Source organism: Lineus longissimus, chromosome 13 (genome assembly GCF_910592395.1).
Source record: "Lineus longissimus chromosome 13, tnLinLong1.2, whole genome shotgun sequence".
Classification (NCBI taxonomy): Eukaryota; Metazoa; Nemertea; class Pilidiophora; order Heteronemertea; family Lineidae; genus Lineus; species Lineus longissimus.
Genome location: NC_088320.1, coordinates 343,673 through 358,437, shown reverse-complemented (window position 1 = coordinate 358,437; position 14,765 = coordinate 343,673). Strand labels below are relative to the sequence as shown.

General features: G+C 44.1%; 1 protein-coding gene across 3 annotated transcripts; it reads left to right on the top strand.

Moving 5' to 3' along the window:
• The first annotated feature begins 217 nt into the window (after window positions 1-217).
• Window positions 218-14,675, top strand: LOC135497834 (angiotensin-converting enzyme-like). 3 transcript variants are annotated; one of them, XM_064787782.1, is made up of 12 exons: window positions 218-1,042; window positions 2,893-3,054; window positions 4,869-4,953; window positions 5,518-5,661; window positions 6,135-6,326; window positions 6,494-6,591; window positions 6,918-7,087; window positions 11,880-12,103; window positions 12,352-12,496; window positions 12,913-13,011; window positions 13,257-13,379; window positions 13,761-14,675. In XM_064787782.1, the coding sequence occupies exons 1-12, from the start codon at window positions 845-847 to the stop codon at window positions 14,032-14,034; spliced, it is 1,914 nt and encodes a 637-aa protein (XP_064643852.1). In that variant the 5' UTR covers window positions 218-844; the 3' UTR covers window positions 14,035-14,675. The 3 variants fall into 3 exon arrangements, with proteins under 3 accessions (XP_064643852.1, XP_064643851.1, XP_064643853.1); XM_064787781.1 differs by lacking the exon at window positions 4,869-4,953 and adding an exon at window positions 4,327-4,411 and having other exon boundaries at window positions 222-1,042; XM_064787783.1 differs by lacking the exons at window positions 218-1,042; window positions 2,893-3,054; window positions 4,869-4,953 and adding an exon at window positions 3,506-3,675.
• The last annotated feature ends 90 nt before the right edge of the window (window positions 14,676-14,765 follow it).

Genomic DNA, 14,765 nt, shown 5'->3' with positions numbered 1-14,765 from the left:
CTCCGTGTATCAACACGGTTATAAAATTTGTCAATATAGAGATAAGATTAAATCAAATTTTAAAAATCATGCGCTATCGGCCTTCGTTTGTACTTTGGAGTTGGACAGTGATAAACACTTCATGCCTTCAAGGCCAAGTATGAAAATGAATTGTTTTTCAGCATCGTAAAGTGACCTACAGAAGCTAACATCATTAATGATGGAGGAAATAAGATGCTGAATTTCTGCAAATGATTTTACTTCAACTGTGAAAGTGACTTGCAGTATTGTCTCTGCTCAGGACAACGAGAAAGCAGGAACAACCTTATCAATTTATAAACCGGTAACACGAAACAAACAATTGTTTGAGTGGCCATATTCAATTACCACTGAAGTACATAAATTTGATAGTAGTCTAATTTTCCCCGCAAGTTCAGCGCTTGAGATAGGTGAGGTCGCAAAAGTTGATTCTTTTCCCTAATTGAAGTGTATTTCATTTCAAATTAGCGAAACACGACTAACTCGAACGAGTCAGAGTTTATGTATTCATCAGGGGAAAGTATTCGGTTTTCACATGCGACGCGATTGGATAGCGCACTGGTAGACTTGTATTGTTCACTGATCATCGCAAACGGCACGGTAGGAAACGTGCTGGCGTAGTAAAACTTCGAGAGATTTCAGTTTTCATTGTTTTCTCGACACCGGTAAGCGCGTATTTCAACTGTCAATTCAACTAAAGCGGTTGCATGCTGAGGATTGAGACAGAAAGCTGATATTTACAAACCAATACGCGATTCGGGTTTTCCAAGGTAAGAGGAAAGGAAGAGTACTTGCTAAGGACTTAATAACGAAACCAGCCACTGACATGGGATTTCTCTCTCCAACATTACTGATGGTCTTCTCCGTCTGCCTCCTCGGAACTGACGGCCTGATAACGGATGAGGCTCTGGCTGCCCAATGGCTGGATGAATACAACGAAGCCGCCCAACAGATGTACTTCCAGTCTGTCTCAGCGAGTTGGAATTATAATACAAACATCACAGATTATAACAAGGAAATCCAGGTAGGTCGTTTTAGAGCATTTTCGTCTTTTTCTGAAATGATGTTTCAAATGCTCCCTCCCCATCCCCCTGGCAAGAGTGACCTCTCTAGTGTACACTGACGGATTAAGGTATGGTTCTATAGAGACCCATTTCCATCATTAGTCCTGTGAACCATAGAACAATGATGAAAGCGAACTGTTGCAGTTCCCAAACATTGCTCCCTGTGGGTAGTCGCCCGATTATGCATGTTGGGGTCCCTCGTTAGTTCCGACCATTATTTTTCTAATAGTTCCTAGTCATCACAAACAAAAACAATGTTCTTCAGAGTAGTGAAAAAACAAAACAGCACGATCTATGCAAGTAAATGAAAAAAAAACCAATGAACTTGAACTCGTAAAGTCGTAAAAAGTAGGTCGATGGTCTTCGAGATACTGCTTCGCTTTAAGTGTATACTTATGCATACAAACAGATGTCAAAGCCAAGATCAGGTGACTCAATACAAAAGAACAAGCCCTAAAAACTGACTGCAGTGGAACCCCGGTAACACGACCATTCATGGGACCGATGTTCAATAGTGGCGTCACCGGGGTGGTCGCGTTAGTGAAGTTGAAAATCCGGGGACAAAATTCATGATTAAGCTTTCCCGCCAAAACGTTTTCATCAGTTCAAAATTCTGGAAAGTTTCAAAGCCAAAGCCGAATTTGCTCATTGGGACCGCCCAATCCAGTGGTCGTGGTCTGGGTACCGGGATGGTCGTGTTACCGGGTGCCTTGTAATGGTAATTAGAGAGGAAACTATTCGGGACTGGCGATTCTTGGTCGTCATAGCGGGGCGGTCGTGTTATCGGGGTGGTCGCCGACCGGGGTTCCACTGTACAATCTATCAAGTATCGTCGAAATAAAGTTAAGGGAAATGCAAGGGACGATAACAATACTAATATGCATTTGATCAGGTTGTGATGTTACAACTGCACGGAGCTTTTGGCATTTTTATAGCTTGAAGTGTCAAGTTATGTGCGGTGCCTTTATTGATTAGTAGAAGCACCTGAGATTTCATGAGACAGTAAATTAGCATATGACTCTGATCCCCTCAGTTATTTACACGTACAAGAATGCTTGTTGTCATACTACTAAGAGTGTGCCACACCGTAATGTAAGCGGTCAGTCTCTTCTTTCTGGCTTGGCTAGTGAATCATCGTCTCATTCTATCGTGCAATACGAGAGAAAGAGAGCTTGTCATTAGATATGGTTATATCAATATCAGATAAGGGTGAGTTCTCGATGCTACACAAAATATGCACGTTATATCTACGTATGCCTCAGAATCATGGACGATGAATGCCGAGATGGAAAAACACATAAATGCTTTCGAGATCAACCGTTACCGCAGACATCACGACATTCACTGCACGTCTCCTACCACCAACATCAAGGTCAGAGACCTGGTTGTCCAGCACATAAGAAGACACGACAGCTTGCTGACTGCCGGTAAGAAGAGGAAGCTGGTAGTGGTGGTTTAGTCACGCGACAATGACCAAGGAAACCCTTCCGACCATCATCCAGCAGGGCACAGTAGAGGGCAACCGAAGACATGGTCTACCGAGGAGGATTCGGATGGACGATGTAAAGGAATGGTTGGACATAAAATGACCATCTGCCTCGCAGAGGAGAGAAAACTATGGTGCCACGTACAGGTGGGGCCGCCCCAAATGGCCACATGGATGCAGGACAGGCAGTTAGATAGATAGATGATATAGATAGATGATATAGATAGATGATATAGATAGATATCTATGATCAGAAACAGGTTCTGCAACGACATGTGCAATTAGTTATAACACTGTCTCTGCACTCTGATGATTTTCTTTCAGCTTAATGCCAGTCTTCGAGAGTCTGAGTTCAGCAAAGAAACCTTCAAGAATGCTTCTCTATTTGACTGGAGAAACTTCAAGAATGAAACACTGAAGAAAATGTTTAAGGACCTGTCGAATATTGGGATAGCTGCGCTGGATGACAAGGCCAAAGTCAAAGAGGTTAGTAAAACGACATCTCTTACGGGGCTGCTCCATTCAATTCTCACATTATAGATGGCCAAGGAAAATGAGATCCTGATCGGTCATGCTCATTTGCACCGTGATGTTCGACAACGACAGGCATGGTCAATCTTCTCACGATTCTTCCACCCAGTGAGGAGATATGGGATGATGGGCATCTGCATGCGTAAGCGGCGATCCTGGTAGAAAGGATCTATCAGGGCCGTGTTAGACCCATCTAAAACAAACCGACATAGATCAATCCGGTTTGGCCGAGATTGGTCTGCCGTGTAAGCGCGCACCAATGTGAACTGGTCCAGTCTGGTTTGGTGCGATGGGGTCTAAAACGTGGACCTTCTCTACGTTTTGTCTACTTACATGTATCTAACATCATGGAATACCGGCATATATTTCTTAGACTATACGCTATCACGACGTCGTGAGCGATGTGATCTGGTCAGTCTGGTCATGTTTCGTTTGGTCCTCAGTAAACAGCCTGATGGCTAAATAACGACATATTCCTCCCCCTTTGCCAGTACGACTCCCTCATGCACAGGATGGAGTACCTATTCTCCTCGACCAGGGTCTGCTTAGGCCCAACCTGCCATTCCTTAGCGCCAGGTAACAGAACCAGTGTTGTCGTTGTGGTGGTGCAGTCGCTACTTAGTTTTGACAATCCAGCAAACATGCATTCACCGACTACCGAAGTTGCCGCTCTTGCTGCGTGGCGCCGGCTTTCTTTGGATTTTCCGTAGGATAACCTAGGTTGTTGCTGCCTATCAAGAACTTAATGGCGACTGCAGCACCACCGAAAGAGGTGGTACATGTGGAAGCACTATCGTCTGTTTGATTGGCGGAAATTGCCTGTCTATTCATCGTGTTTATGTCTGTAATTCTGTTATTTTACGTGCATGTACATGATGCTGTCCTCTAAACGTGCTTCGTCCCTCCGGCTCAATACAGAATCTTCATTCCCCTCAACCTACAGCATTTTAACGCAATATCGCCAGGGCAAACGCATGGCTGCACCATTACCATACCAGTCTGCGGTAATAAACATCGAGTGTGTAATTTAAAGCCCTTAATCATGTGATAGCCAACTGTCAGCTGCATCGGAATCGGCAAAATGTATGTGAGAGGGAGAGAACCATCCTATATTGCATTGTTCCAAATCGTATTGCCTAGTCTACCAACCAAGCTCGTCGACAGGCTCCATAGAAATATGGCTACACCCACTCTACTTGTTTTCCCCATATCACTTGTTTTTCATAGTACAATCAGGTTGTTGTTGACATGAAGACATTATACAGCACAGGGAAGTTTTGCATGGAAGGCAATTGCTATCAACTCGAACCAGGTTAGTTTGCGACGCCAAAACAGAATCGTTGGGCTGAAAATTGGAAGTGCGCATCACCTATTTGTTGAAGTTGGAAATGCAATAGCAAAGAAGCAAAGGATCAATATTCCTCAAAAGACAGTTTGGCCCGAGCTGAAATAACACAAATGGGTGATTGGTACTTCCAGTTTTCGGCCTTGTCATGTGTGTATCGTAATTTCAGCAGTCGCACTCCTCTCGTCGAATCAGCATTAGAGTTAGACTGGTCCCAGTTTTGCTAGATGCCGTGAAGGTCGCAGATCGGGGAACTAGTCTAAGTTCGCACATTCGTTACAAAGATCGTCGCGCGCTCACAATTACAGCGCTGGCGACTTGGTCGGGTGTGCACGGAACATCGCGAGAGGAGTATGGACTGCCACTGCTGCTTAAGTCATTTCATTGAACCTGTTAGGTTAGAAACCGTCTTCTTCTTATTTAGTACATGGGAATTATTCCTGAAATGGAGACAATTTACAGTACCAGCAAGATGTGTAATGCCAATAAATGTTACCCATTGGAACCAGGTCAGTGCGTACGCATGTTTTGTGCAACCCGTTACTGATGTACATTCGCATGTTCGGTACTTGTTCGTGTTTTTAGCTTGGTGTACACATGTTTGTAGGGCTGCATCTGGGTGTTTTGTCTCAGACTGTACGCAATGCTTTATATGTACTGTCGCATGTACACCTCCCATAGCTTTGGCATATTGCTATGCCGCTTGCAGTAAACGAACGAGGAATTGCAGACTCCAGCTTATTTTTTGCTGCATAATGAACCTCCAGAGAACATTTGTTTGATTATTAGCCGCAAGACACGACTCAATACAACCTCATCCCATTTGTAACGAATCAGTCAGCATCAAAACAAAGATGAATGAAACAAATCGACAGTGAACCAAATGGAGAGTGTACAGATTTAGAATATGGTTCCTCGTATCGTGTGAATACAGGCTCCATTTCATCAAATTCACCGGGCCCGCATCAAATTTCGACCAGGCTCTGTATAGAAAACCAATGTTTTATCAAATAATCTGTGCAGCTCAAACAATATTTTCAAAATGGTCATGCATTTCTTCACCTTGACTACAGACCTGACCCGCATACTCCGCACCTCTAGAGACCCGGAGGAACTATTGCGAGTATGGAAAGGATGGCGAGATGCAACCGGACCTAAGATAAGACCCCTTTATCAGCGGTTTGTCGAACTAAGCAATGAAGGTGCAAGAGCAAATGGTAGGTTGTAAACAGTCAAATAGACCTATTTTAGCCAGATCAAGCTACTTTGCACAGCCAAACCGGCCTGCATCATTGATTTACATCATCAATCGACAGAGCGAATTGGGAAATCTTTTAGATGACATCACATCAAGCATGGGTAGGATGACGAGCGTCTTGCTGCGCAAAACTATTGTATCTATTATACAGCACAGGGCACGTTGATCAAGCTGCATCTGACATCACTTTACCGGCAACGTTCGCTCAGCAAGGCGCTAAACATAGGATTCAATAGTACTTGGTGTGGTGCAAATGCTTGGGCAAACAAAAGGCCGAAGAGAGAAACACGATACACTCTTGATGGACTTGCCTTGCCTGGTCGATGTCAGCGTTAACAGAAGACGACTGGAACACACAAGGGCAGAGCAATACTACAGGTAACGACGTCAAACAACTAAGCCCATTTTCATGTCTTTCTCTATACACTTTAGGATTTAAGGATACTGCGGAAGACTGGCGCGCTCGGTACGAGACTCCTAACTTTGAAGCAGAGCTCGAGCGATTGTATGAAGAACTTGGCCCGCTGTATGACAACCTGCATGCCTACGTGCGCAGGAAACTCATGGAGCGCTATGGCAAGGACCTGTTTCCACCTACTGGTCACATCCCCGCCCATCTACTTGGTAAGCAAAATGTCCTCGATTAATCACATCCCCGCGTATCTATGAGGTAAGCACATCATCATCGCTTAGTTATATCTTGGCACATTTTGATAGATAAGGTAAAATGGACATTCGTTCTTTTGAACATGTTTAAATTTTCGACCAAGAGCCCTCCTGCTTCTTTCCAGGCAACATGTGGGCACAGTCATGGGATAATATCATGGATATCGTTGAACCTTACAAGGGCAAAGTCAGCGTTGACGTCACTTCCGAAATGGTCAGACAGGTTGGTAGTTTGGTAGTTGACAACAAGGGCCGCTGGTTTATGAGTTTGACAAATCTGGGCGTCGCGTTGAACATTTGACTAAATGACTGGCTGCTAATTGACCAATATAATATTATCATGTTCACTATATTAGAATTTTGCTCTGAATATCGCTGTCTTTGTCGACGAAGAGCAGAGCGAGTTCAGTTTCAGTGTGGGGCTCCTTTAGGCTTACTGCCCCCCCCCCCCAACGGCTGAAGCTACATGAACACCAATGCCTTTGACGACGACAGTAAAATGTCGAAGTAAGCTAAGATGACGATCGGATCTTAATTTTCATATTTCAGAACTATACTGCCAAGAAGATGTTTGAGATATCCGACGAGTTTTTCACCTCTCTTGGTCTGATCCCCATGCCTGAGCCCTTCTGGAACAAGTCTATGATTGAAAAGCCGGAGGGGCGTGAGGTCGTCTGTCACGCATCCGCCTGGGACTTCTACAACCAGAAAGATTTCAGGTAAAAAGGCTATCATGTCCGCTGGGCTGAAGCAACAAGGGATATGCTTGCTGAGACACTGAAATTGGAGCTGTCAAAATACACTTAGAGAGCTCACCTGTCTCCAATTGCTGTATCCTGTCTACCTAGATCATCTCTTAAAGCTGATGATCCATGTCCTAGAATCTACTCACTCACAATTACACATTCTTTACACTTGTCTTGGAACATCACCAGCTTGTGAAGTCTTCGGTAGAACAAACCTGTCACCTCACAGTGATACTTCTCATCCAGCTGACTTTGTGTCTGTGATGTTGTTGAACCCCGTGGTTCTGACTCTTCTTGAATGCATCTGTAGTGTGGTCATATTCAGTATGCCTGGAATAAGAAGTAGACTAACAGAATCGTTACAGCAGACAATTTCGGTGGTTTTCTTGCTCGATAATTTCTCTAGAATTTTGAACTTATGAAAAAGTACAACAATTGTGGCGGGAAAACTTAATCATGCATTTTGTCCCCGGATTGGCAACTTCACTAACGCGACCACCTCGGTCCCATGAGTGATCGTGTTACCGGGGTTCCACTGTAATCATAGTTTCGACAGTAGACCTATTATGGCCGTATGAGGCAATTTAGGAGAGGATTAAGCCTAAAAAGATAAACTGAATTTGCAGCCTATCGTGATAACATACACTTGCACTACCATTGTATTCACGCAGCCTCACTGGACAGTGCCGATGTAGCCATATCGCACAATCTGCCTACTAGGAATCTCGTTAACAATTGATACAGCACTTTCAGCGAAGTGCTTGCTATCACATAGACCTATGCCGGGGCACATAATGCACAAACTAGTACATGCCAAAATCTTCAATGAATCTAGTCATCACTTTATCTAGCACTTTCAGGCAAGTGCTTGTTCTCACATATGCCTATTTCGGAGCACAAGATGCACAAAACAGTACATGCCGTCATCTTGATAAGGATGATATAGCAGAAACAAGTACACTGGTACACTAACATAGGCACACGCATACACAGACATGACTTTTTCAATATAGTGTCTTCATGGTAGACACATCAACATATTAACATAACGCCTTCAAGTTACCATCAAAGAAGTACATACCAGCAGTCCCACAGCTCGTTTCATAGAGAACATTGGAATTCTCTATCATTCTTTACTTCTGCCTCCTCCTTCTTAGATGGACAGTTTGGTCTTGGTGACGAATGCTGTCGTCTGTCTCCATTCGTCTTGGTCACCGTAAACTTGGTCTCTGATGCAGGATTCTGATGGTACCAACTCCTCCCTCGATCGGAGCTGCTAGTTCTGGATATTTGGCTGGATTTGGTTGACAGTCGCTGGCTCGGTGTTGCAAGGGCAAGACAAATGTCCTTCTCTTCACTTCCAAACTTGTGGTGCATGTGGTGTTGAAGTCTTCACCAGTGGTCGGTTCGGAGGCAGGGTGTGATGCCCTTTTCTCTTCAGGTGAGATCGCTTCAGCTGTTGTTGTTATCATATCCATGTTGCAGCTATTGCATTTGGTTTGGGATCCTGAGGCTGCCTTAAGTACATGGGTCGACAACGGGACACCGAGGCAATACGGGTCATTGCTTTGAGGGTTTGACATCGTTTCGGGCTGTATCATGTTTTCTTTGCTAATATCAGGTGTTATTAACATTTTTCATGCAGAACTTTTGGATTTGGAAAATTTTCCGGGTTTAAGGGTAAGGGTTAGCAGAAAAAAAGGAAAGATTTTGAAAAATTTTCAAAGTCAAAAAAAGTTTGGGGACTGATGATTTTGGTTCATTTTGAGCAGAAAACAAAAAACCAGTGAAAAATTTTTTTGGACTTGAGTTTTCATCCAGTTATAGGAGAGTTTGTTTCAAAAGCCAACTGGTTTGTCAGATTGATAAGGATAGGTATTGTGTTAACACAGTAAATGTGGATTTGGTTTTAGATTTGGTCCAGGAGGTTGATGCTTCGTGTTTTTAGATGTGTTCTCCAAGTGTTTGATTGGGCAGTGGGATCAGATTAAATCTAGTATGGTGATAAGTGAGGAATATTTCTTATTATTTTCTATACTCAATCAAGAAGTGGTAGAGATCGATGTGATGGTTTTATATTTACACTCAGGAACTAATTGTATGCATAGTGATGGTATCTTGTGTAGGATTTTAATTTGATGAGAAAGCCGGGCAACCTTAGCCAGTTCTGTGGTCCCTTGTGGTGGTGATCGGGGTGATACACTAGTCTTTTTGATATTTTATTAGAACTTTTGCTATGGAAAGTATTTAAAAGGGGGAAAAATATCATGTGCATGGTAACTGTTGCTCTAATTGCTCTAAGATAACATCTATTCATCTTGAAATATCACTGTTTCTCCTCACCTGAGGTAATTCTTGCTGTTTTTGGTTTTGTTTGATTTTGGAGGGTGGGGGAGTGGGGGGGGGGGGGGGGGGGGGCAAGCTGGCTACTTCCCACAACACAATGCATCAATGGAGAATCTATCTGGTTTGCCAAGCCTGTTTTCCCCCCAGTTGGATATTTCCTCGTTGGTGTCCCGGTATCGACCCATGTAGTCTACGACAGGAGGACGACGGGCAGCACGAGATGGACGACGGGCAGCACGAGATGGACGACGGGCAGCACGAGATGGACGACGGGCAGCACGAGATGGACGACGGGCAGCACGAGATGGACGACGGGCAGCACGAGATGGACGTCGGGCAGCACGAGATGGACGACGGGCAGCACGAGATGGACGTCGGGCAGCACGAGATGGACGTCGGGCAGCACGAGATGGACGTCGGGCAGCACGAGATGGACGACGGGCAGCACGAGATGGACGACGGGCAGCACGAGATGGACGTCGGGCAGCACGAGATGGACGACGGGCAGCACGAGATGGACGTCGGGCAGCACGAGATGGACGTCGGGCAGCACGAGGTGGACGACGGGCAGCACGAGATGGACGACGGGCAGCACGAGATGGGGCGACAAGATTGCGAAAGCTGATTGAGCTAAAATGAATTACTGGGGGTCATTTGTCATTTGCTCACCTGTAGTCAATGACGGGACATAGTTACCATAAAGATGACAGAAATTTTAATCTGTGACCTTGAACATTAGGTCAAGGTCAAAACGTTACCACCTAAAGCTTGATCAGATTAATCAATGACATACATTAAAAGGTCACACAGTGAATAACTCCTGAAATATGACGTACGTAGGATTTTATGGCCATTACCTATTCACACCAGGAAAGAAGGTCACTTTGACCTAAATCTTGGTGAACATGCAGAGATGCCAAATAGGTGTCGACATATCATACTGAACATCCAGCGGTATTGCCTCCGTAGCCTTGGAGGCTGAGCAATGTCAATACATTGAGGGTCAAGATGAAACATATGAACTTTGTAGTCTAGGTCAAATAACGACAAAACATGCCACCATTGATGAGATTTTAGATTTAGACCGCTGTGACCTTGGAAATAAGGTCAATGTCAAAATGCCTGCAGCACAATGTTGGGCTTGATTGGATGATCTATCGATGACACTATACATCATGCAGTGAAGACTTCTTGACAAATGACCCACATATGATTTTGTGCCCTTAATCTACTTAGCCCCGAAAAGATCGTCGAAAAGAAAATCTTGGCAAATTGCCCACAGTACAATTTGTGGCCGTCAGTGTCTTACACCAGCGGTTATGAAATGCCCTCTATCTGCTAACGGTTGACGACGAACGCCACGGCATTGTATACAGGTATAAGCCCCCCTCAAATGAGCTTGAAGAGACTTTATAGGCGACAGCTGGGTAGCCAAGAATAACTCGGACGAAGTCGCCAATAGGGTTCTCTCCCATCTCTCATAATGTCTCGTCTCTTCACGCATGTACGAGGAATATGTTTAGTCCTGAATCAAACATGATCAATTGCATATTGTCACCCGAACATGGCCATTTCAACCCCCTAGCTCCTGCCTATAGTCCCCCTTTAAAGACACACGGGACATTCCACCATCTGAAATAAGACAAATATACAATTTGAAGAGAACTGATGGAATGTCCCAAAAAGAAACAGAAAAGTACTTACCCATTCTTCGTCGGCTCTTGTTTTTGTTAAAACGTCACGATTCCACGATTAAATTGTTCTCACTTTGAAAGATACAGAATTCGTAACTCACTTACGTTTGATCCATCCCACAAAAATCGAAAAAGACACTCCTCTGAAAACACTCAAATCCCAATCAGTAGCTTTACCCGCACTATTCTCATAGTACTTTCCTGGCTTATCCCATTATCTAGCCTGCATCACACGTTTCTTCTGCTCGCCACGCCTTCATGTTCATTCATATTGATATCACGCAACGAGTGTAGGACTTGACCGGCCTGGCCCGTACATGAGCTCAACTCACAAGCTGGTTGTCACATTTCAATTATGATAAAAATCCGAATCGTAGATACACTGAAATCCCGCCTGAAAGGTCATTCAGGCGGCTGACCGAACCCAATCTTCATTCCTTGGCGCCAGACAACAATTGCTCCACGACCTTTGCTCCCCGCCAAAAAAGCTACCCCGTGGTTGGAGAGTGTACACCGATGTAGCTATTTATAGCTACATCAGGATCTTCTCAGTGGTGATGTATATTTGCTTGTAGGGTGGGGCCCATATCAGAAGTTGGCGCGTATACTAACTGTTTAAAACTGTAACTCTGGGCTATCTAAAGCCTAAAAGAGGATCGAATAACTATCAAACATCGCGTCCCTGCCAGCATCAATATAATTACTAGTCTATATTTTCTTTCTAGGATCAAACAGTGTACTGTCGTCACCATGGGAGACCTCGTAACAGTGCACCATGAGATGGGTCACATCCAGTACGATCTACAGTATAAAAACCAGCCGGTCATCTTCCGAGACGGGGCGAACCCGGGCTTCCATGAGGCCGTGGGGGATGTGCTTGCACTATCTGTCTCTACACCAGGGCATTTGAAGAAGATTGGACTACTCGCTGAAGTGGAGAATGATGCTGGTAAGCCTTCGACCATAGATAATTAGGGTTACTTCAGCGGTGCATTTCGGAGATGTTTACCACCATAAGGGATGGAGTGACGGCCTGAAGTCCCTATGACCAAAGTAAACAAGAGCTGATTTTATAACTTTGATTCACTGCAGCGAAACCAATTGGAACAATAACTTACACTTTTACAGTTGTGTATTCTGTCACGTTTATCACCAGTTCACGAATTCTTTTGATCATATTTGATTCTCGACTTTCAGAGAGTGACATTAACTTCCTGATGTCCATGGCCCTTGATAAAATCGCCTTCCTTCCATTCGGCTTCCTCATGGACCAGTGGAGATGGAAGGTCTTCAGCGGAGAGACGTCGCCCTCTCATTACAACAGAGATTGGTGGGCTCTGAGGTATTGGGCTTCGTATACTTTATTCGTGGTGATCAACATACTTCCGATACGATACCGTAACGTTCTCCTCATGAACCTGCACGTTCGCGTCAACAGGTCTAGACGTAACGCGAAAACGTACTGAAACACTACTCTACGGAAAGAAACGTGCCTTTTCGACATCCCATAAGTGACCGTAGCGTACAGAGGGATGGTTTTGTTGTGAGCGAAAGACCTACTTGCGCTGACCAAAAGGTGCCGCTGAGTGGCCACTTTCTTGAATTTCAGTTAACGAATTAGAAAGGAAGAATTCATTCTTTATGCAGGTTTCTGAGACATCTGAAACTGTGAGATCTTCATATTATTGCTATGAGGCAAAAACGACTTTATTCACGACCTGACTCAGTCACAGTTGTCTTCTATCTATGTATTTCCAGGTGCAAATATCAAGGAATAGCGCCGCCCGTCGCTCGATCTGAGGAGGACTTTGATCCTGGTGCTAAATACCACATCCCTGCAAATACACCTTATATCAGGTCACTATTCTTCGAACGACGTGTAGTGGCATTAAACCCAAATCCAGCAGCCCAAAGTGTTGCTTAATACCAAATATTCAACCTGAAGCAGAGTATTATAGTAGCTGCCGGGTAGCATTTGGGGATCTGGTTTATCAAACATGAAGGCGGTAACTTATATTCGTTATACCTTGTCTTAAAAGCATATTACTTTTGTGAGGCCAAGTGCAACGTTTATTTACAATGTAACTGCTACTTCCTTTCAGATATTTTGTGAGTTACGTCATCCAGTTTCAATTCCACAAAGCTCTTTGCGCGGCAGCCAATCAAACGGGTCCACTTCATAAGTGCGACATCTATCGGTCAAAGGCAGCAGGAGATAAACTAGGGTAGGTCCTGCAGAATATCATGTATGTCCGGTGCATCTTCTTTCAAGGTGGAGGCCGGCATCTCGGTTACATTTGAAGACAGATTTTGCCGAAGATGTGGTGTGTTGTATTCTGCGCAACAGTTTGCACAAGAAACGAACATACACATGTTCGAGTATGCCGAAGTGATAGAGTGCAAACAGATACAGCAGACACAAGTAATGGCAAATTTTGCCCGCGGAAAACATGTCCTTTACGTTATAACTATCTATCAGTTATCATGAATATATCGCTGTTAATCTTGTCCCGGTCAGTAGCTGCTAAACAGTGCAAGATGCCGTCGTATGTAGGAAGCTGGTCTTGGGATTAGAACCAGATTATTAACACTTCTGTTTCTTCCAGCGCTATGTTACAACTTGGTTCCTCCAAGCCTTGGCAGGACGCCATGGAAGCCGTTACCGGACAACGCAAGATGGACGCCACCGCCATCGTTGATTACTTCAAGCCGCTCATTGATTGGCTGAAAGAGCAGAACAAAGGACATGACATTGGCTGGATGCCAGTCTGCCCGACATTCACGTCCGGAGCGACAAGAGCTGTATCGCTTTCCTTTTCATTATATGCAATAGTTTATGCAGTTGTCGTAGTAATGTTTAGCAAAGTTCGTCATTTATAGCGAGGATAATGTGAAGAAAGGCCTGGAACCATTATCAACCTCAGTCAGCACGTCGCTTTATGGCTAGAGTAACATCAGCTGGATAATGTTACTCCAGCCACGAACCGAGACTTGACAAGGAGATGCTTCCAAACCTATGTGGTGTAACGCCAAGTGGAATTGAAAAGTCCGTTCTCATTGATTGCAACAAATCCCATGAGTGGTCGTGTTACCGAGGTTCCACTGTATCTGAATCAAGGTTGAATACGACCAGGCACTTAGATTAGCCCAATTAGCTTAATCACCGACGCAATTACTGTCAATATTATCTGTTTGATAGAAACATATTGATTTAATTGGATTTTGTGATCTTAAACATTTGATGAATTGATTCATCTAAGATTGACATTGCCGCTACTATGACCCCGTAAGTGCAGAATGGATTTTATATCAGTTTCACCGTTAATTAGGTCACTTCTTCTGTCACAAACAAGATTTTAGCCTTGTAAACAGACTGGATTAGACTTGTCTTAATCCCAATACTATCAATAACCTCTGATTTACATAGTACTATAATTTGATCTTGTTGTCCTTCCAGTATCAATGTTATAATCCGTTTCTGATATGGATATTATAAATAAAAACATTTTCGGGCAAAGTTTGATAAAGAGATTGTTATCATTTTTTTGTGTGACTCTCACTTCCCCGAACCAATGTGTGCCACACACGACCTACGACCCCCCCCCCCCCCC